This window comes from Hyperolius riggenbachi, chromosome 1 (assembly GCF_040937935.1).
Source record: "Hyperolius riggenbachi isolate aHypRig1 chromosome 1, aHypRig1.pri, whole genome shotgun sequence".
In the NCBI taxonomy this organism is placed as follows: domain Eukaryota; kingdom Metazoa; phylum Chordata; class Amphibia; order Anura; family Hyperoliidae; genus Hyperolius; species Hyperolius riggenbachi.
The window spans coordinates 486,611,821-486,633,158 of NC_090646.1; the positions used below are offsets into that span (position 1 = coordinate 486,611,821).

Sequence of the window (21,338 nt, forward strand, 5' to 3'; positions counted from 1 at the left end):
TCCATATTTACTTTTTGATCTTACAGCTGGAACAGACTGCTATGCACAGAATTTCAGTGCAGCTAAGGGCAAGATTCTGACTTATCTTTCATAAATATAAAATGAACTCACTCTGTTGATTTACTTCTGCATTTTTCATCGCTGTCATATTGAATGAATAATAACTTCTTTCCAGTCTGAGATCACAGAAAAATGCCCTACTGTTCAGTTGTACGGACAATGGAAACACACTCTCTCCCACACAGTGCTGTGTGTGCCAGGGCTCCACCTGCTAGTACTGCAGGTCAAAGAGTTCTCTCCCAATACAAGCTGACACCATCCAGTAAGAGAAGTTTTATTGTGAACAAAGAAAAGGATACAAAGATGAATATATACCGTAGGTGACCACAATCTGTGGGAACGTCTTCCTTTCTCTCTGTTCATCTAATGCCATAACATCCAAATTATATTTAAAACTGACTATACCCATAGCTCTCAACTGTCCCTTTTTCAGAGGGACAGTCCCTTTTTGGGAGCCAAATCCCTTTGTCCCTCATTCTTCCTCATTTGTCCCTCTTTCAAGACTGATTTACAGATCTATGTAAATACAGTACATAATGTTGCTCCCATGTTAGTCATCGTGCTGCTTAGGCCGGTTTCGCACTGGAAACCGGCGGCAGAGATGCGATCGGATGATCACACCGCAATGCTAAAAATAGCCTTCAGGGATTTCTGCGTTAATACGCGCTAATCCCCCTTCTGGCTGAAAGCCAAGCAGGAAGTGAGTCACTGTAGCGCTCGCTTCCTGTGGCCAAAATAAGAAATGTGCAGAGGTACAACAACAAAATACGCTTCCAGGCATGCACGCCGCAACGCGAAAAATGTTTAAAAAACCTGCGTCGCCATACACTTACATGTCTTCCGGTCCGCCGCACGTCGATGCGCAGGTTGCCCGACAATGCACGGATGCTCGTGTTAGTTGCGATTCTTCCGGCGCACTGCATCCAATGTGAAAAGCCCCATAGACTTTCATTGCCCTAGCGTCACCCTGCAGAAAAAAGGATAACGCACCACAATGAAAACATCCCAGTGTGAAAGGAGTCTGACATAGAGCCCACAGAGCAACAAAACCACTCTGGTCACTAGTGAGGGCATAACTCCACTATCTATTATACAACTGCAAGGAATTTCTAATGTGACACAAGCTTATAAAACAGACAAATAGATCTGAATTACCCGTCTGTTGACGCTGTTACCACAGCCACCTTGCCTTGGAGCTTTGCAGGAGTCTGCATCCCTCTTGCAGTTTGCATTATGCAGGATCTTCCACTGCGGGGTGATATGGAGAGTAACCGATGTAAGGACAAGCGAAACATTATGCAGGAAAGTGACCTGTGCACCTGACAACAGAAAAAGGAGGTGAGGGAGCAATGGGATGAACGATCAAAGTGCATGACACAGATTAACACCAGCTTTTCTATATCCGTATAAATACATACTGTCTGTGATCTGCACTGCACACCACAACTATCTGATGCTCAACAGAATCAGCCTCACAACAATGGGAAATAAATACAATAGCATGTATCTACAGTTAAATACAGATTTTTATTTTTTTAACGGACTGAGGGAGGATTATCACTTTTGGCTTTAACAAAGTAACACGCCTCTAAGGCAAATTCACCTCTGACTTGTATACAAAATACAACAGTGATCTGCAATAGGTTTTCTCTACTTTTATGACTCCTGCACCTAAAATCCAGGAGTTGTGCCTCTAATGCTGGGAACACACGTTTCGTTTTCCTGCACGATAGATGCGTTCGATTGATAAATTCCGTCATGTCCGATATTCCGCACGATCGTTTTACAGCTCGATTCCTCATAGAAGTGAATTGGAAAAAAGATAAGAAAAATGAGCGGAAGATAAGAGAATTGAGCGGTAAATCGATCGAGCGTAGAATCGAGCGGAAAAAAACGTATCGTGTTTTCCCAGGATAAGATTATTCTGTTGCTTTTAAAACCAAGCAGGAGGTAGAGAGAGGTGCATCTGGGATAAGTAGTCTGGAGTGGGTGTTATCTGGTCACATTGCTATTCCTGAGCTGTGGAAGGGGGCGTTTGTGAAGCAAGCTGCACGGATATAGTAAATCTTAAAGCAATACCTGAACTGAACTCTTCTTCCCTTGATCACATCTCAGCCATGCTCTGCATATCTAGCACTAGTGTGAGGTAACCGTGCTGGCAAAAGATGCAGCATGTGCTATCTCTGTGTCATGGGGGCTGACATCCTTCTTCCTGCAAATAATAGGCCATCTCTCCCTATAGCCTTTCCCTGTCTGTCTAGTTCAGTGGTCCTCAAACTAAGGCCTGCGGGCCGAATGTGGCCCCCTGAGGCTTTTTTACTGGCCCCCCACACACAAAATGTATTATAGATGCGGTCAGCTACATCTTTAAGTATTGGTGGTCTGCATATAGAATGAAGCCAGAAAGCAGCAATTTTGCTGGTTTCCAATCAAATGCCACATCAGGTGACACTGTTGTTCAATTGGACTGCATGTTGTCACCTGGGTATGCTTCACTGTATGGTCCGCAAAGACTTCTACATCATTTCATGTATACTCCGGCCCCCCAACAGTCTGAAGTATGTTAACCCGGCCCTCGACCCAAAACGTTTGGGGACCCCTGGTCTAGTTCATTTCTTGCTCTGTGGACCTGCTCACACTGAAAATTACAGAAATGTAAAACACATTACAATTAAGTGCATGTTGCTTTTTTTCAACCATGCACGTTCTGGTGCTTTTTTGAGATGTTTTATGTTTTGTGCAGAAAAGGTGAACATAAAGATGTACATACATTTCCCAGATGCTATTGCATTATGGCTCAGGGAATCTTATTTGATTGGCCACTGTATATAAAACCAATGCAAGTCAATGGGATTGTTCATACTTACAAATTTTGCATGTGGGAAAAATACAGCAGTGCAGCATTTTGCATACTACGCATGTTTTCTCATTGTCATTGACAATCATTACTTGTGTGCAAAAGTAAGTATAGATTCATGTGCAAAGTGTCCCACAAGTTTGAATCCTCCCTGAAACCATAAAATATCCTGAAGCTAGTCCTGGCAACCAAAATGCACCAAAATACTGTATGTATCAATGTTGGCTGACAGAAATTTTGCATTGGATATGCACGTCCTCTGTTCGGGTGCAATTTGGTATTAAAGCTATAGTGCCAGACATACATCTTTCTCTGGATTTCTATAAAAATACAATACTGAAATTTACTGAGTTCCTGAGAGGGACCCATTCTTTTACATGTGTAGAAGTAGTCTGCATGCCAGGGTGCTCGATTGTATACACCTCTGGCCATGGAAGTGATTGGAAGACCTAATTTCAATGATTTGTACCAATGCTTCAGCTATATAGTATATCTCCTCATACAAATATACTGTATGTAGCACCTGACACCTAGTGGGGAAGAATATACTGATGAAAAATGAGAAAATAAAATTGAGCAACGGGGAAATATATAATCCCATGGCACATCTTTAAAACCCACATTTTGATACATATTATACCACAAAATTAAAAAAAAAAAAAAAAAAAAAGAATTGTTCAAAGCTGTCAAGTTTTCAAAAATAATGAGTACTGCACTTGCCCAGATAATCACAATAAATATCACATAGATAACGTACTGAGAGAAGAATAAGATTTGTTCATGATGTCCAGAACGCACTGTCCCTAGTAAATGTGATGGCTTGTCAAGTAATGACCCACAAGTGTAGTAATGTAATGCATAGGATAATGCAGTGCTTAGCCCAATGCTGTGAGTGCCAGGCAGTGTGGCCAAGGCTCTGCGGGCTACCAGGAATTGCTTTTTATGCATTGTGGCAAAAGAAACTTCATCAGGTGCCATGAAAATGCCACTATGTCCCCAGTTATTTAGAGCCATTCTGGATGACAAGAAGGTAAACGCATACACAAAGCAGGAAGGACTTGTATAAATGAAATATAGCCATTATGTATTTATATTGTGCGGTCATCCACAGCAGCTCTTTTCAGAGAGAACTCATGTCACTATGTACCTCACACAAGCTCACATTCTAACCCCTGCCACAGTCATATTCTCCTGTCCTCATCATAGTCTGAGGCCTGGGACCCACTACAAAGCGCTATCCCAATCGCTAGTGATTTGTGGTAGTGCTTTGCAATCGATTTTCCCTGCTCCTATACAATACATTAGAGTGCAAATGCTTCCAAAATGCTGCATGTCCTACGATAGAGATTTTCCTCATCGCAATCGCTCCAGTAGGATCTGCTCAATCCACTTACTTTGGCAAAGTGTTTTGGGAAATCGCTAGAGATTGAAAGCGATCCCTAAGTGCTGCCAAAAACTCTCTAGTGTGTCCCAACCCTAACGCCCGGTTCACATTGGACAAAAAAAAGGTCAGTTTAGCAGACCGGTGTAATGAGAAGTATTGCAACCTGTAATATTTTGCAACTTGAATGGACTGTGCTTAAAGTGTAGCAGAGCTGTAAAATTAAAAAGATTTCATACATACCTGGGGCTTGCTCCAGCCCCATCCACTCCGCTCGCTCCCATGCTACCGTCTTTTGCTGCCCACAGCTACGGGAACTGGGTCCCCGCACTTCCGTCAGTCAGAGCCAGTCTGGCGTAAGAGAAGTGCTGGAGAGATACGCAAAGAGCGCACTTCTCCTGTGTAGCTGGCTGCGACTGACGTCAGTGACGGGACCCGGTTCTCGTAGTTGCTGGCAGCAGAGGACAGCGGCGTGGGAGCGATCCAAGCAGATGGGGCTGGAGGAAGCCCCAGGTATGTATACAATCTTTTTAATTTTACAGCTCTGAGTCCCTTTAGCTGCACATGCGTGCCTTCTTTCACATTTCCCGGCTGTCACCATTTGCAACTGCCGGTGTTTAGTTCCCTCCAGGGGGGTTATAAGTTGCCCACCGGGGGGGGGGGGGGGATTTATTCCCTCCAGGGTGGGCTATTAGTTGCCCAGTAGAGGAGGGTGCTGTGTGAGAATAGGGTTAGGTTAGGTTGCAATAGCGGATTCAAATACATTGAAATCAATTGATAGGTTGCACTTTCTGATAGCTATAAGTATAAATTATTGCAACCGGTTGCAAAATATTCTGAAGTTGCAAAAATTTTCACCACACCGGAATGGAATGGACCCTAATTGAGGTGAAAGGATCCTATGTTAATTGATACAGGTTTGTGTCTGCAGCGATTTTTCCGGACCCACGGATGCATCGCATTAACCACGTGCTAAGAGAACGGAGGGTCACAGATTGAAGAAAGATGGCTTTAAAAACTAATTGTTTCCACAGATGATTTTTCCTTCGGTGCAGTGTGGCCCGGGGCCTAAGGCCAGTTTTGAGGGGGAACCAATTAACATTGCGAGAGGAAACATACAAACAATAGGAGGACATGAATCCCAATGCAAATAGTGTTCTGGCCCAGAACTGAACTGAGAGCCCCAGCTCTCAGTCTTGAGTGCTATCCACTACACTACACCACTGTGACTGCCAAACTGCTCTGATTATGGAGGTATTCTGTGGTATGCATGATCACATGACAGAGATGGGCAATAGGATGCTAATAATTCTGACTCACGTTCTAATTTAATTCAAATTGTATGCAGCACTGAATTAGGACAATGAGATGCCCTTCAATAAGACCAAGCTGGAAAGTAACCCTTAAATGGAACCTGAAGCGAGTAAAATTATTTAAAATAAACACATGACTTAGCTGCAAATTAATATTACATACTTACCTCGCCGTCAGTTTCTTTCAGAAGCTCACCATTTTCTTTTTTACAGTGATCCCTCCCAGTTCTGACAATATTTTGTCAGAACTGAAATATACCAGTTGCTGTCAGTTATATATCAGCAGCTGTCGGTTACAACTGAGGCTAGAAACCCACTAGGAGCGATATCTAATCGCTAGTGATTTGAAAAAGCTCTTGCTAATGCAATGCTATGAAGGATTTTTATAAAATCACATCGCTCAAGTGGGATCACACCCATAGCAATACCTTAGTAAGAGTTTTCAAATCACAAAGCACTCAGAAAATTGCTCCTAGCGGGTTTCTGGCCTGAATGTGCAAGGTAATGCCCATGTTTCCCTATGGCTCACGTGGGTGATATTACAGTTTAACAGTGTGCTGACCAGGAAGCTGTTACGGGGTAATGGCCATTTTTAAAATGGAGGACAGAGAATTCCATTGATCACAGTGGACAAATAGGATGCAGGAGAGGAGAAAGAGATTGAGGAGTAGACTACACAGGAGGTAAGTATGACCTGTGTATGGTTATTTAGATTTTTTTTTATTTTCAGTTCAGGTTCTCTTTAAAGTGTATTTGTGGCAAAACCTGCAACAAAAAAAACTGATGCTTACCTAGGTAATGGGAATCCTCTGGATAATCCAGAGGCTACCAGTGGCCTTCTCTCCCCCACCTTTGCCGCACACGGACCACCAGAACATATCTGACAGGAGTTTGTTGGATATATTATCGTGGTTGTGCTCCCTGCAGTGTATAAGTGCAGCCATACTGAGCCAGCATGAGCAGCTCTGGTGCGGCCAGCTGCGCTCATACATAAAGAGGAGTGCGGCTCTGAAGTTCTAAAAGTCATGCGGTAATGCTCAAAACAGCTGACTTTACCGACTATTTAGCAAAGTGTCCATTCATAAAAGCTGTTTCCGCATGAAAAGCTGACATTCCCGAGCAGTGCTGGAAATTACCGCCTTAAGGTAGCCATACACTGGTCGATTTGCCATCAGATTCGACCAACAGATAGATCCCTCTCTGATCGAATCTGATCAGAGAGGGATCGTGTGGCTACCTTTAATGCAAACAGATTGTGAACCGATTTCAGCCTGAAACCGTTCACAATCTGTTGTTGTGGTGGTGGTGGTGCTGCTACCGCCGCATACATTACCTGCTCCGCCGGCACTACTGCCCCCCGGTCACCGCTGCTCCGTCTCCGCTCTGGTCTCCAGGTCCGGCATGCTTTACTTCTTCCTGCCCGGCAGGAAGTTTAAACAGTAGAGCGCCCTCTACTGTTTAAACTTCCTGCCGGGCTAGAAGAAGTGAAGCATGCCGGACCCGGAGACCAGACCAGCGCGGAGACAGAGCAGCGGTGACCGGGGGCAGTCGTGCTGGCGGAGCAGGTAATGTATGCGGGCTCTATTGCGTCGGTCGTTGGGTACTCGAACGCCACTAGCGACGCGCTCCCTACCCGCGGGCGATCAACGGTAATTTTCCGCACGGAGTGATCGACGGGATCGGACGAAATGGATCGAAATTCGGCGTGTTGCGGGAAGGATGTGACAGCAGATTCGATCCTAGTGATCGAATCTGCTGTCGATCTGGCGGGAATCGGCCTAGTGTATGGCCAGCTTTATGCGGTGATTATCTCAACACGTCACTACATGTCAATTCATAAAGATTAGAGCAAGCGGAATTGGGACGGAGAATACCATCTGTTTAGAAAAGGAGATAATCCAGCGATAACAGGCAAGCTAATGGAGACAGACCTCCCAGGCAGCAGCAGTGAGAGCAGAGCAAACAAGGCATCCCAGAATACCCAGGCTGTGTTTTTTTAACCCCTTGAGTACCTGTTTTCAGATAAATTTCACATCAGAAAGCCTGCAGGTGTAACATTTCTTGAAGTTCTTCTAAGCTGCGGCAATTAAATAGATTGTTTAGAAAGACTAATAGACAGATTCAGAGAAGATTCAGGGCAAGGAGAGGCAGTTTAAAAAAAAAAATGCACATCTAAAGGGATGCTGGGGCTGCCTCCTTTATAGTAACTGTCTCTGCACAGAGAAAATGTATCAACTCAGCCAGCTCCGCTAGTTTACTGTGGGAATTCCCAGACCTTGTGTAAACTTTATGAATTAGCACACGAAAGTCTAAAATACCAATGCAGTGTTTTCCCTCCAAAAAATGTTTCCCCGCAAATGTTTTATGAATAGAGCCCTCAAAGGTGGGAAACTGTCAGGTCCTGGTCCAAAGATCACACTGTGGAAGGGGTTTCACCACAAAATCAGCCATACAGATGTCCTTGATGATCTATTCGAGAAAAGGTAGATTTCTTATGGGAAAAGGGGTATCAGCTGCTTATTGGGATGACGTTCAATCCTTGGTTACAGTTCTTCAAGGCAAACCTGAAGTGAAAATAAACTAATGGAATAAACAATTGTATTCTAATCCTAAATAGGACTGTTCTGAAATCTTATTCCCTCATTTTGATTTTAAAGACAGAAATCTTAAAAGTTTTGACTGTCTCAGGTGAACAATAAAAGTTTTTTTAATGTTTACTCAGCCCCATACACAAAACCCTTGAACTACTGATCTGTTAATCTATTCCGTGCACTCCGATGTACTGTAGTTCTTGGCCATGCAGAAGTTTAATGGCTGCTTATAATTTATCAGTGAGAGTTTGACTACAGTTTTAACCTTTGCAGCTAGAAAAAGGAAAACAGGAGCACAAGCTACCCGTTTATAAAACTGGGATTGCACATTCATGTTTATCTCACCCATGGCCGAATTTACCATAAGGCACTGTAGGCACATGCCTACAGGCGCCTGATGATGGAAAGGTGGCTCACTCCCCTTCCCAATTGTCTCCCTCCTGCCTTACCTATGCAGAGTCCCAAGCGGAGTATAAATGAGAGGTTACTCACCCGGGTCTTGGCATTCCACTGACCAGATCTCCCTTCAGTCGGGGGCACCACTAGCTCCTTAAAGAGAGCCCGAGGTGGGCTCATAAAATAACAGTAGGCGAACTGATCCGGGGGGTGAGCGGATCAGGTAGCCGCAACAAACGCCGCTCCTGTGGGCCACACTGGCTCACTTTAATGACCTCTGGGTCACGACGCTGGAATGAGAGTTGCATTCTTTCATTCACAGCATGCAGGGAGGCGGGAGAGCGGCAGGGGGCTATATTCAGGGAGAGAGAGCTAATATAATGACGCTAATCTCGGAGAGAGCGGCGGTGTGGGGACACAGAGGCATGTTATGAGGCAGAGAACATGCCTCTGTGTCCCATCGAGTTCTCTTTAATAGTGAGGATAGCTCTGGCTACCTAATACTAAGGGGCATCTGTAACTACCTATGACGTGAAAGGGAAGTAAGGGAGAAGTAACTGCTGGGCCAGCCAGCACACTTGCAGTGCGGTTCAGCTGGTGTTTGTAGGTTCATGAAGGACGAAGTCTAAAGCATGGTACACACCATGCAATTTCCCGTCAGATAGATGGGTCGAATAGATAATTTCCGACAGGTCCGATCTGATTTCCAATCGTTTTTCAGCAAGTTGACAGTCCCCTAACAAAGGTAAAATTCTGCAGCACTGGTCCTAAACAGGTAAAATGGGCGCCAGGCACACCTGGTAATTTGGTAATTGATATTATGGATCAGCGGCGTTCCTAGGGTCCTTGGAGATCGGTGGCACCTGGGGGCACTAGGTGGGAGGGGCGGCAAAAAATGGGCGTGGTCATGCAGTGAGTGGGCGTGGCCATGGGTGGGGCCAATCGTACATTAGATTAGGACAGCGGTGGCGAACTTTTTGGAGCCCCAAACTGCAACCCACAAGTCACTTATCTATCGCAAAGTGGCAACAGCAATTTAAACAATTTAAACTAAATACTATATAAACGTTTTAACACATACATGGAATGCATTGCCACAGGAAGTCGTTATGGCAAACTCTATGCCTGCATTTAAAGGGGACTTAGATGCTTTCCTTGTGTTGAAAGACATCCATGGCTACAATTACTAGGTAATGCCTAATGATGTTGATCCAGGGATTTTATCTGATTGCCATCTGGAGTCGGGAAGGAATTTTTCCCTTTAGGTGCTAATTGGACCATGCCTTGTAAGGGTTTTTTCGCCTTCCTCTGGATCAACAGGGATATGTGAGGGAGCAGGCTGGTGTTGTACTTTATACTGGTTGAACTCGATGGACGTGTGTCTTTTTTCAACCAAAATAACTATGTAACTATGAACATTATGGAAAATCCAAGTTGAAAAACTGTGAAGATAAACAATTTCATCCATCCTACTGCTGAAAAAATATTCATTTTTTTTTAGAACCTCCCAGTTTTATTTTCTGTTTTAAAAAAGCTAAAAAAAAGTAGGTTTAATGCTATTGTCTCATATGATGATGATTCAGCTTTTCCCATAGTCTCGCAGCAATCATGTGACCCCCAACAAGACAAATTCAGCAATCATAAGGCCCCTATCAAGACAAATTCAGCAATCATGAGGCCCCAACATGACAAAGTCAGCAAGCGTGAGGCCCCCAACAAGACAAATTCAGCAATCTTGAGGCCCCCAACAAATCATGAGGGCCACAACAAGACAAATTCAGCAATCAGGAGGCCCCCAACAAGACAAATTCAGCAGTCATGAGGCACATAAATAGACAGCATTTCACATAAATAGGCAGAATGCCCCCTTGATATGGTAGACACCTCTCACCTGGCTTCTGAATTCTCCTCTACTGGCTGCTGTGCCTGGCAATACTGTTTTTGGCTGGATTGGGTATGATGTGTGAGCTTAAAGGCCTGGCAGTGATGCTGTGGCCTGGCTGGCAGTGGTGCTGTGGCTGATGTTGTGGCTGGGTTGGCTGGCAGTGATGCTGGGCTGTGCTTGGCTGGATGAAGTAAATGCTGGCCTGAATGGTGGTGATGCTGTGGCCTTTTTGACAGTGATTCTGGGCTGGTTGGCTGGTGGTGATGCTGGGCTGGCTGGCCTGGATAGTTTAGGTAGCGCCAGGAGTGTCCCCCAGTTTAGGTAGCGACAGGAGTGTCCCCCAGTTTAGGTAGCGACAGGAGTGTCCCCCAGTTTAGGTAGCGACAGGAGTGTCCCCCAGTTTAGGTAGCGACAGGAGCCCCCCAGTGTAGGTAGCGACAGGAGCCCCCCAGTGTAGGTAGCGACAGGAGCCCCCCAGTGTAGGTAGCGACAGGAGCCCCCCAGTGTAGGTAGCGACAGGAGCCCCCCAGTGTAGGTAGCGACAGGAGCCCCCCAGTGTAGGTAGCGACAGGAGCCCCCCAGTGTAGGTAGCGACAGGAGCCCCCCAGTGTAGGTAGCGACAGGAGCCCCCCAGTGTAGGTAGCGACAGGAGCCCCCCAGTGTAGGTAGCGACAGGAGCCCCCCAGTGTAGGTAGCGACAGGAGCCCCCCAGTGTAGGTAGCGACAGGAGCCCCCCAGTGTAGGTAGCGACAGGAGCCCCCCAGTGTAGGTAGCGACAGGAGCCCCCCAGTGTAGGTAGCGACAGGAGCCCCCCAGTGTAGGTAGTGACAGGAGCCCCCCAGTGTAGGTAGTGACAGGAGCCCCCCAGTGTATGTAGTGACAGGAGCCCCCCAGTGTATGTAGTGACAGGAGCCCCTCAGTGTATGTAGTGACAGGAGCCCCCAGTTTAGGTAGTTACAGGCACCCCCAGTTAGATAGTGAGTGACAGCAGGGACCCCCAGTTAGGTAGTGAGTGACAGCAGGGACCCCCAGTTAGGTAGTGAGTGACAGCAGGGACCCCCATTAGGTAGTGAGTGACAGCAGGGACCCCCATTAGGTAGTGAGTGACAGCAGGGACCCCCAGTTAGTGAGTGACAGCAGGGACCCCCAGTTATGTAGTGAGTGACAGCAGGGACCCCCGTTAGTGAGTGACAGCAGGGACCCCCGTTTAGGTAGTGAGTGCCAGGCGCGCTCCCCACCCCACCTACCTTGCCGGCCGCGTCAGACCTCAGAATCAGCGGGCGACCCGACCAAATAGAGCGGGCGCCGGGCACAAATATGCGGAAGTGATGTCACCTCCGCATATCAGCGGTGTCCGCTAGGTCCTAGCGTCCGCTCTATCTCGTCGCCCGGAGCTGATCGAGGTCTGACGCTGCTGTGTGGCAGTGGGGACAGCCGGGGGGCAGCGGCGGCCGGGAGATCCGTGGCACCCCAGGACAGATTGGAGGCACAGGCCCCCCAAAATAGGGCTAGCGACGCCCCTGTTATGGATAGGAAAGACCCTCACTAAGAACAAGGTTTTTTTGTAGATTCTGTTTGTTTTCTGAAAAATGGATTTTACTGTCAGTGGAAAGTTCTTCAGATTTGAGCCCAGAAAGTAGGTCTCCTCAGAACAGAATACTGCAGAGTCAAGTGTTGGAGGGTGAGTGATCTCCTCCCCAAGTCTTCAGCAACACTGCTCTTCTTATCATAATCAATCTTAAATCAAAAGGACGTAACACCTTGGTCACCCCCAGAGTCCACCTCAAAACCTTTGGAGACAGAGCCTTTTGTCATGCTGCCCCTACACTTTGGAACTCACTGCTACACCCAATCAGGACAGCTCCATCCCTGGAAGCATTTAAGTCTAAACTGAAAACCTACCTCTTCAGTCTGGCATTCATGAACATCTGACTCCTCTCCTGTGAGAAAACGCGGAAGAGCCGCCGCAAATACTCAGAGTGAGGCGGCCGATTCCGCGTCTAGCATGGCATCTGGAGTGTTTAGGCACGCATCCACTGGCGGGACGGAACGCGGAGAAACCGCCGCATGCCCAGCGGTCAGGACGGCGGAGTCCACGTCCGACGCGGCAGTCGGTACGCATAGGCCTACTACTGACAGTGGCTGAGAGCGAGGAAACCGCCGCATGCTCGGTTGGCGGTGCGGCTGCCCCCGTGCTCAAACAGGCTGACACATTACAACACATGTCTGGTGTGGCTGGGACTGATAGTCCACACTGGCTCAGGAGGACGCGAGCGCGCAGAGAGGCAGGGCCTTTATGACAGTCAGAAGGGTGTCAGCTGACCAAGCCGGTCAGCTGACAATTTCAGCAACTTCCATTGGTCCAGCACTTAGGGGAGGCGCTAGTGAGCGCTGGTGTATATATACTGGGTGCTGGTCATTTCTCTGGTGTCTGGCGTTGCGATCACTACGTGGTAGCACTCAGACCTTGTCAGTATCTGTGTTATTAGACAGTTTCCAAGGTGTTGATGGCCAAGGATCTCACACCTTAGTCTGGGAAGTCTGTTATTATCTGTATTATATTCTAGATCAGTTTCCAAAGTGTTGACGGCCAAGGAACTCACACCTTAGCTTAGGCATTGTTGATTATTTGTTATGACCTTCTGCTTTCCTGACCATTCTTCTGATCTCTGATTTTGTACCTTTATCATTCTGATACTCTGTTGCCAAATCTCGGCTAGTCTCTGGATTCTGCACCTGCCTCTGTACCTTATCTGTCCGTGTGTTTACGACCTGGCTTGTCCGACCTCGAGAGCTATCTCTCCTGTTGGGAGATAGCTCGCAGATCTGTCAGTGACACTTTTCCATTGGTGTCACTCACGTTCTGTCCTTCCCACTGTCAGTCTGACTCCTCCCCGTGGAGAGTCCAGACTACGGAAGGAACCAGTTGCCGAGCAGTATTCCTATCTGCTCTTGCACCTGTCTTCCAGGTGCGATCCTCAAAGTATTACTGTTGTACCAAAACACTCTTATCACTCAGGTGTCCAGAGGTTAGAGATATATCTGATTATCGGTGATACTGCAGATCATCAATAATCTGGTATATATCTGCATTCTCGGTGATACTGCAGATCACCGGAAATCAGATCCTCTCTGTGTTACACCGATCGTTACATCTCCTCTGTAACGCAACCCAGCCTGCAACCCTGTATTAATCTGAGACACAACTATGCGCTTTGAGTCCTATGGGAGAAAAGCGTTTTACAAATGTTATTGTATTGTATAATTACACAACATAACAGTAGAACATTGACAGTTGGAACTACAGTGCGTAAAAGCCAAGGTGGGAGGGCAAAACTATGTGGCAACCACTCACCAAAAACACAGCATGCTCTGGTCTGGTATAGCAGACGGATCAATCCAAACAAACAGAAAAGCGGCAGCCAGCACTGCATGTGATTCTTTATATGGATGCACAATCGCTGTATTATTATACACCTGGATAAAGTTCATTCAGATGGCACATAACAGAGTGGGTGAGTTGGTGGTGGAAGCCTGACGGTCGTTTCACTCAGGGCGCTTCGTCAGAGGCTGTGGCCATTGCTTCTGATGAAGCAACCTATGTGAAACCTGGCCGTATGTGCCAGCTAAATGAACTGTGTATAATAATACATCGATTGCTTGTGCATACATATAAAGAATTACATAAAGAGACTGCCACCACTTTCCTGCTTGTTCTTAGCATGTTTACCTGAGCAAGAGGTTGTGGCTGCCATGTGGGCAGACACAGACAAGGCATCAGCAACAAAGACACCAGCTTTAGAGACGAGAGGTGGCAATCACAATTTTAGTATTATCAGTAGCTAGATGGGACTGTATCTTCACAGCCAGGCAATGTGCATTGTTTAAAATGAAATAAATATGTCTGCCTCTCCCTCTCACTTCAGGTGTGCATTAATGATGACTTTCATATACTGAATTTTGCCTGGCTTTGGTCTGCTGCAGTCTCTAATTCATCTTGCTTTAGCTAACACTACTCCAAACACACAACTGCTAATTCACTAACACTGCAGCATCCTTACTTTGGCGTTCTATGACACAGATTAAAGCTGTAAACTTTTGCCACCTAAAACCAAACATTTTAATATGGTTAAACCATGTTTGCGAGATGCAAGATACACAGCTAACAAACGTGTGTGCAGCCCGGCCCAGCAATGTTGCCCAAGGGGATCAGGTCCTGACCCCTGACCGGTGATATCCGTTTAAAGTGTGTACATACCTTAAAATTATTCCGAGCTGAAGCTCAGGATCAGATACTTACCTTAAAGGGAACCCGAGGTGAGAGGAATATGGAGGCTGCCATAGGTATTGACTTAAAGAGAACCCGAGGTGGGGTTCTGACAATGCTATCTGCACACAGAGGCTGGGTCTGCCTATACAGCCCAGCCTCTGTTGCTATCCCAATCCCCCCTAAGCCCCCCCCCTGTGCTCTGCTGTCCCCCATAAATCACAGCCGTGCTGTCGACACGCAGCGTGTCGCAGCGGGCTGTTTACCTCTTTACTGTCACTCTTGCCGCTCCCCCCGCCTCCTGCATAGCTCCGGTCCCCGCCCGCGTCCCTTCCCTCCCCGCTGATTGGAGGGAAGGGATGCTGGCATGGACCGGAGCTATGCAGGAGGCGGGGGGAGTGGCAAGAGTGACAGTAAAGAGGTAAACACAGCCAGCTGCGTGTGGACAGTGCGGCTGTGATTTATGGGGGCCAGCAGAACGCAGGGGGAACTTAGGGGGGATTGGGATAGCAACAGAGGCTGGACTGTATAGGCAGACCCAGCCTCTGTGTGCAGATAGCATTGTTAGAACCCCACCTCGGGTTCTCTTTAACAATGCCAGTTGCCTGGCAGCTCTGTCGATCTTCTGGCATAAGTAGTGTCCGAGTCAATCCCTGTAAGAGTAAGAGTCGGAGGGGATGCTGAAGTGGCTGGAGCTCAGAGGCAACCCCGTCTGGGTTGGACCCAGGAGTAAGAGTAAGAGTTGGAGGGGGTGCTGAAGTGGCTGGAGCTCAGAGGCAACCCCGTCTGGGTTGGACCCAGGAGTAAGAGTCGGAGGGGGCGCTGAAGTGGCTGGAGCTCAGAGGCAACCCCGTCTGGGTTGGACCCAGGAGTAAGAGTCTGAGGGGGTGCTGAAGTGGCTGGAGCTCAGAGGCAACCCCGTCTGGGTTGGACCCAGGAGTAAGAGTAAGAGGGGGTGCTGAAGTGGCTGGAGCTCAGATATGGCTGATCCAGTAAAACCTGAGTCAGAGTACCTGATTTGCTGCATGCTTGTCCAGGGTCTATGGCTAAAAGTATTGCAACTGGTATTGTTTTAAAGGAGATAAATATGGCAGCTTCCCTATACGCCTCACCTCGGGTTTCATTTAAGAGAAGGAAGCTTCAGGTTCCTATTGAGACTTCCCTTGCTGATCTGAAGCCACCCATTGCTTAGCGCGGTCCCCCTCCACTTCAGGGCCGCGCAGCTCCTCTTCCTGAAGCAGTGTGCCTGGCAGTCTACTTTAGGTGACCCAGCAGGAAACCTCATAGGGAAATTCCTGGTTGGGTAGCACCCTCTTAAACTGCTAGGTTTGTCCCACTAATGTAAAAGTACAAAAAATAAATAAATATCAGACTTGAATAAATGTTGGACAACCTTTCCTGAATACGTGTTCTGCTTGCTGCAAGGGCGTTTCTAGGATCCTAATACATCCGGGGCACTTCAGCTGAAAGATGAGTGTGGCTATGCACCGGAATTTGGATGTGGTCATGGTTGGAGCCAAATTTTCATGAACTTAACAGCGGTCTAAGTAGGCCTGCCCAGCAAAATGTTGGATGAAGCCCTCCTCTCCATTAATACAAAAGAAAAAACGCAGCATATCACAGTTATCTGGCTTCTGTGCTGACTGAGCTGGCTTTCTGCTGAGTGAGCTGGCCTGCTGCCAGTCTCCCCATAGCATTCCCTGACCTTCTAGTGGACCCCTATCAGGCTCCCACGGGCCTCCCATTGAGGCACAACTCCCAGCATTCTCCCATAGAAGAACCACAGCTCCCTGCATGCCCCCATAAAGGCATCACAACACCCAATATACCTACATAGAGGCACCATAGCACCCAGCGTACCCCCCATTTCTGTATGCTGTGGTGCCATGCAGGGTGTTATGGTGCCTCTATGGGGCTTGCTGGATGCTGTAATGCCATGCGGAGCAGTGCTTTTCAGCGCTGCTAGATTTGTGCGCAGCCGGCGCCTCCATAGACTTCAATAGGAATCACTCCTATTGCAGTGCTCAGTGAGTAACGTCGGCGCCGTCAGAAGACGGAGCCGAGGATGCTTAAAAACATAATAATTCGGCCTCCAGCAATCGCTGGAAGCCGAATTATTTCATTCCCCCACTACCCATGGCGGCCTGGAGGGGGAATAGTAATTAAATCGGCCCGGACTTGTGCAGAAGCAGGATCAGCCATATACCGCTGTATCCTGCGCCTAAGTCTACCAGCGCCAATTTTAAAGGTACTCATGCCATGCTAGGTGCTGTGGTGCCTCTGTGGGGCATGCTGAGTACTGTGTGGTGCCATTCTGGGTGCTACTGGGCTGCTATTCTGGGTTTTACTCTGCCTGAGGAACATCTGGGGCACGTGCCACTGATCTTTGGGGATAGCAACGCCCCTGGCTTGCTGGTGGCTACATTGTATTTTATTAATAGAGTGTTAACATACCTTTTTTGAGAAGACTCAAGAAAAAAAAAAAAAAGTTATTGAAACTATCTGGGTACAATACTTTGCAGCTACAAGTTGCTAGTATTGTGACACAGTGGGATGAACCAGTTCTTTCCACAGAGCTAGGCAGATTTGAAAATGAAAAGTTATTATTTAACTGACAGCCTGATCAGTTAATCAAATTATAATCAGTAATAATCACTGTCTTTCCCCGTCCGATTAACTCTGTGCACATGAGGAAGGGCTGTGAACCAAACTGACTACTCCACAACCTTTGGTACTTCCGTCCATACCAGCAGTATAATTGGGTAAATCCCATATACACAGTGATCCACTAAGACCCTTCCAGTCAGTCTTGCAACTGTAATCCGTAAACAGGAAGGCAGAACCCTAGTTTGACCTCTGGCTGAACTACAAATCCCAGCATGCTGCAGCACTCAACTGCAGAGCTAGTGTCTACCCTAGTCTGATAGGAGCAGCATTAACCTGTAAAAACACCCTGATGCCAGATAACAGAGTTGTCACAAACCTTCTGATAGGGATTAGATTACTTTACTGCCTGAATGAGTAGCAGCTACTTCTGTCTGGCGGCTTCAGGATTCTCGTCTACGGCGCTCTGCTCTTCGTGCTGCTGCTGGGATAGATAGCCTAGCATACTTCTCCCAAACTACGTCTCCCCCTGCTGCCCGTTTTTTGGTACTACCGCTTCAGACGATACCCATGTAACAAGGCGAGCAAAATATACGGTGTATTAAAAACATCTCTACCATTACCTGTTAAAAGATGTTAAAGGTTGCATATTATTGTTGTTGTTTTATTAGCGGATCAAAGTTACTAATGTTAGGGATATGATATTCACAAAACCAAATGTTTTGTTGAGTAAATGTGAAATATATACACAACTTCACACTGCTTTTAAAGCCTGCAGTAGTGGAAGGTAAACGTAGATAATCAAAATCTTTCAGTTTTATTCTCTGCTTTGTTTATTTTCGAGGCCTAGTTATAGACTGGCAATAAAGGTCACTGTAAATTTTACCTTCTTCGTTGCAAATCAGTAGTTGCAGTGGCGTACCTAGGGAATTTGACACCCGGTGCTGATTATTTACAGCAGTAGGGTATTGTACCGTGTTAGCCATCTTATTCAATTCATTTGTAGTTAGCCAATAAATGGTATCATCCTGATTTAAAACTTCTTGATTATTTACAGACACCCCCCAAAAACAACCAATTTTTTTGATGGAAGGGTTGACAGGTTGGGGCGCGGAGCGTCGCTGCAAATTTTGGGGGAAAAGGAGTCATCAGGATGTGGACAGCGCTAACTGTTATGAAACTCTGTACTCTATACACTGCTGCAGAAGATGTCAGTGCCATTGGCTTCTGCAATAGCAGACTGCCCTGCATTATTGATTAATTACTCTGATCAGGATAAATAATTAGTAGTTTAGGGCAGTGTTCCCTAACCCAGTCCTCAAGGTCAACCAACAGTGCATGTTTTGTGGAAATCCACAGAGGTAGGTAATCCGCTCTGATGAGACACCAATTACCCCACCTGTGCATGTGTGTGGTTTTCTGCAAAATGTACTGTTGGTGGGAAACAGTAAAAAAGGGCGCAGGTGGCTAGTGGACAAATTGGGCGCCGCCATTAACTCCCATAATAAATATTGTTCACTGGGCACCAAACAGGAAAAAAGGGCGCCCGAGAATAATAACGTTTTCCAATGGCGCCCGAAGATTTTTAATGTTTTATAACTGCTTGTGATGATTTACGTTTCCTATTTCAATAAAACATTATTTTAAATGTTATCCCTAAGGCCCGGTTCACACTTGCGGTTCTCTGCCAAACGGACCGGATGACCTGACCGGATCCGGACCGGATCCGGATCGGAACCGTACGGTTCTGATCCGGATCCGATCCGGATACGGTCAGGTTGCATCAGGTGTTCATCAGGATGCGATCCGGATCCGTTTGGCAAAAGATAGTAGAAACCCGAAAAAAAATGTTGGGGTCTGGGAGGTCAGCAGAAGGTGGACCTGTGGAATCAGGCCCTCCGCTGTTTAGCACTCACCTCCACCTCCGACATACTGCCAACATCTCCAGCACGTTTAAAGTCACTGCTGCTCCACTCCAAAATGCTTGCCCATGTGTCCCCATCCAAAATCGCCGCTACAATACGCATAGGAAGTGGGGTAGAATATCCGGATTTTTAGCCAGTGTGTGGTGCGCTCTCCGGCTCTCATTGGTTTGTATTGGCCGGATGGTGCAGTCCGGCTCCGCTCCGGATACGGTTGCCGGAGGAGCAGGACCAAAAAATAGCGCATGTTGGGTCTTATGCCGGTCCGGACGAAACGGACACATGTGAACGGACGCATAGGCTTTCTTTGCTATGCCGTGCGTCCGTTCCGTCCGTTCTGCATGCGGTCCGGCTCCAGCACGGCGATTCCGGATGGCGACCGCTAATGTGAACCGGGCCTTACTGTTTGTAAAACATTATTATGCACAAAATAAAGCGATCAGTACGTAACGTAAATTGTAATATATTTTATCCCTTACTGTTTCTAAAACATTATTCTACACACAATACAGTGATCACTAAGGAGGGTATTAGGTTTAGGCACCACCAGGGGGGTCTTAGGTTTAGGCACCACCAGGGGGTCTTAGGTTTAGGCACCAATACGGGGGTCTAGGGGTTAGGGGTAGGTACAGGGAGGGTTACTTACTATTTTTTTTTTAAACGTTATTATGCATTTCAGTTTTTAAACGGAAGATTAACGTTTTCACAATTGCCGATTTCATGCACATTATTTAATGATTTATAACTTTATAAAACATTATTTATAAACGAAATATAGTACAATATATTTTTAAACGTTATCCATGCTTATCGTTTAAAACCCAGCGCACTTTTTTCCCAGCGCCCCTTTTTAACGTACGCCTGTTGGTGGGCCTTGAGGACAGGCTAGGGCAGGGGTCTGCAACCTTTAAGAATCAAAGAGCCACTTGGACCCGTTTCCGAAAAGAGAATAAAAACTGGGAGCCGCAAAGCCATTATAAAACAGATATGACCCTAATATGCGCATATCGTTAGCAGATATGTCCCCAATATGCACAAATCGTTAGCAGATATGTCCCCAATACGCACAAATCGTTAGCAGATATGACCCCAATATGCACAAATCGTTAGCAGATATGACCCCAATATGCACAAATCGTTAGCAGATATGACCCCAATATGCACAAATCGTTAGCAGATATGACCCCAATATGCACAAATCGTTAGCAGATATGTCCCCAATATGCACAAATCGTTAGCAGATATGTCCCCAATATGCAGATATGACCTCAGTATGCACAAATCGTTAGCAGATATGTCCCCAATACGCACAAATCGTTAGCAGATATGTCCCCAATACGCACAAATCGTTAGCAGATATGACCCCAATATGCACAAATCGTTAGCAGATATGACCCCAATATGCACAAATCGTTAGCAGATATGTCCCCAATATGCACAAATCGTTAGCAGATATGTTCCCAATATGCACAAATCGTTAGCAGATATGACCCCAATATGCACAAATCGTTAGCAGATATGACCCCAATATGCAGATATGACCCCAATATGCACAAATTGTTAGCAGATATGACCCCAATATGCACAAATCGTTAGCAGATATGGACCCCAATATGCAGATATGACCCCAATATGCACAAATCCTTCAGCAGATCTGAAAAGAAAAACCCATTTACTCACCTAGTCAGAAGACCTCCTGTCACGATCTCCTCCTGTCCCGACCTCCGGTCCCGACCTCCTTGTGGCGCGCAACTCCCTCGGCTCCTCTTCCTTCCTTCCCGACGTCACGTCCTGCCTGCACTACACTGCAGGGCTACGGGAAAATGGCCGCCCGAAGCCCTGCACTGGTCCGGCGGCCTCTCTGATAGGCTGCCGGCCAGCTGGCAGCACACGTCACACGCGCACATGAAACAAGCGCGCCGCAGCCACTGACACTCACTACCGGTGTAGTGTCAGAATGGGCAGCCCTGCAGCACCGGAGCCGCGACTGAGCCGCGGTCTAGGAGCCGCGGCAAAGGTGAAAAAGAGCCGCTTGCGGCTCCGGAGCCGCGGGTTGCCGACC

At 47.0% G+C, this 21,338-nt stretch overlaps 2 protein-coding genes across 6 annotated transcripts in view; one reads left to right on the forward strand and one right to left on the reverse strand.

The window, feature by feature from the left end:
• The window catches only part of LOC137522142 (dehydrogenase/reductase SDR family member 4-like), a 36,269-nt gene extending 18,434 nt beyond the window's left edge, over window positions 1-17,835 (reverse strand). The window contains exons 1-2 of one of the 5 annotated variants that reach the window (XM_068242176.1): window positions 17,734-17,835; window positions 1,216-1,379 (exon numbers count right to left, since the gene is read on the reverse strand). In XM_068242176.1, coding sequence (XP_068098277.1) covers window positions 1,216-1,355 — 140 coding nt within the window. In that variant the 5' untranslated portion in view covers window positions 1,356-1,379; window positions 17,734-17,835. Of the gene's footprint in view, window positions 1-893; window positions 1,023-1,215; window positions 1,380-5,778; window positions 5,845-12,385; window positions 12,417-17,497; window positions 17,518-17,733 lie in introns of those variants that run through there. The other 4 variants (XM_068242186.1, XM_068242181.1, XM_068242182.1 and 1 more) reach the window with 4 other exon arrangements.
• Window positions 17,836-17,846: 11 nt separating this feature from the next.
• The window catches only part of AP1G2 (adaptor related protein complex 1 subunit gamma 2), a 102,393-nt gene continuing 98,901 nt past the window's right edge, over window positions 17,847-21,338 (forward strand). The window contains exon 1 of the mRNA XM_068242165.1: window positions 17,847-17,934. The gene's annotated coding sequence lies outside the window, so the exon portion shown is untranslated. The remainder of the gene's footprint in view (window positions 17,935-21,338) is intronic.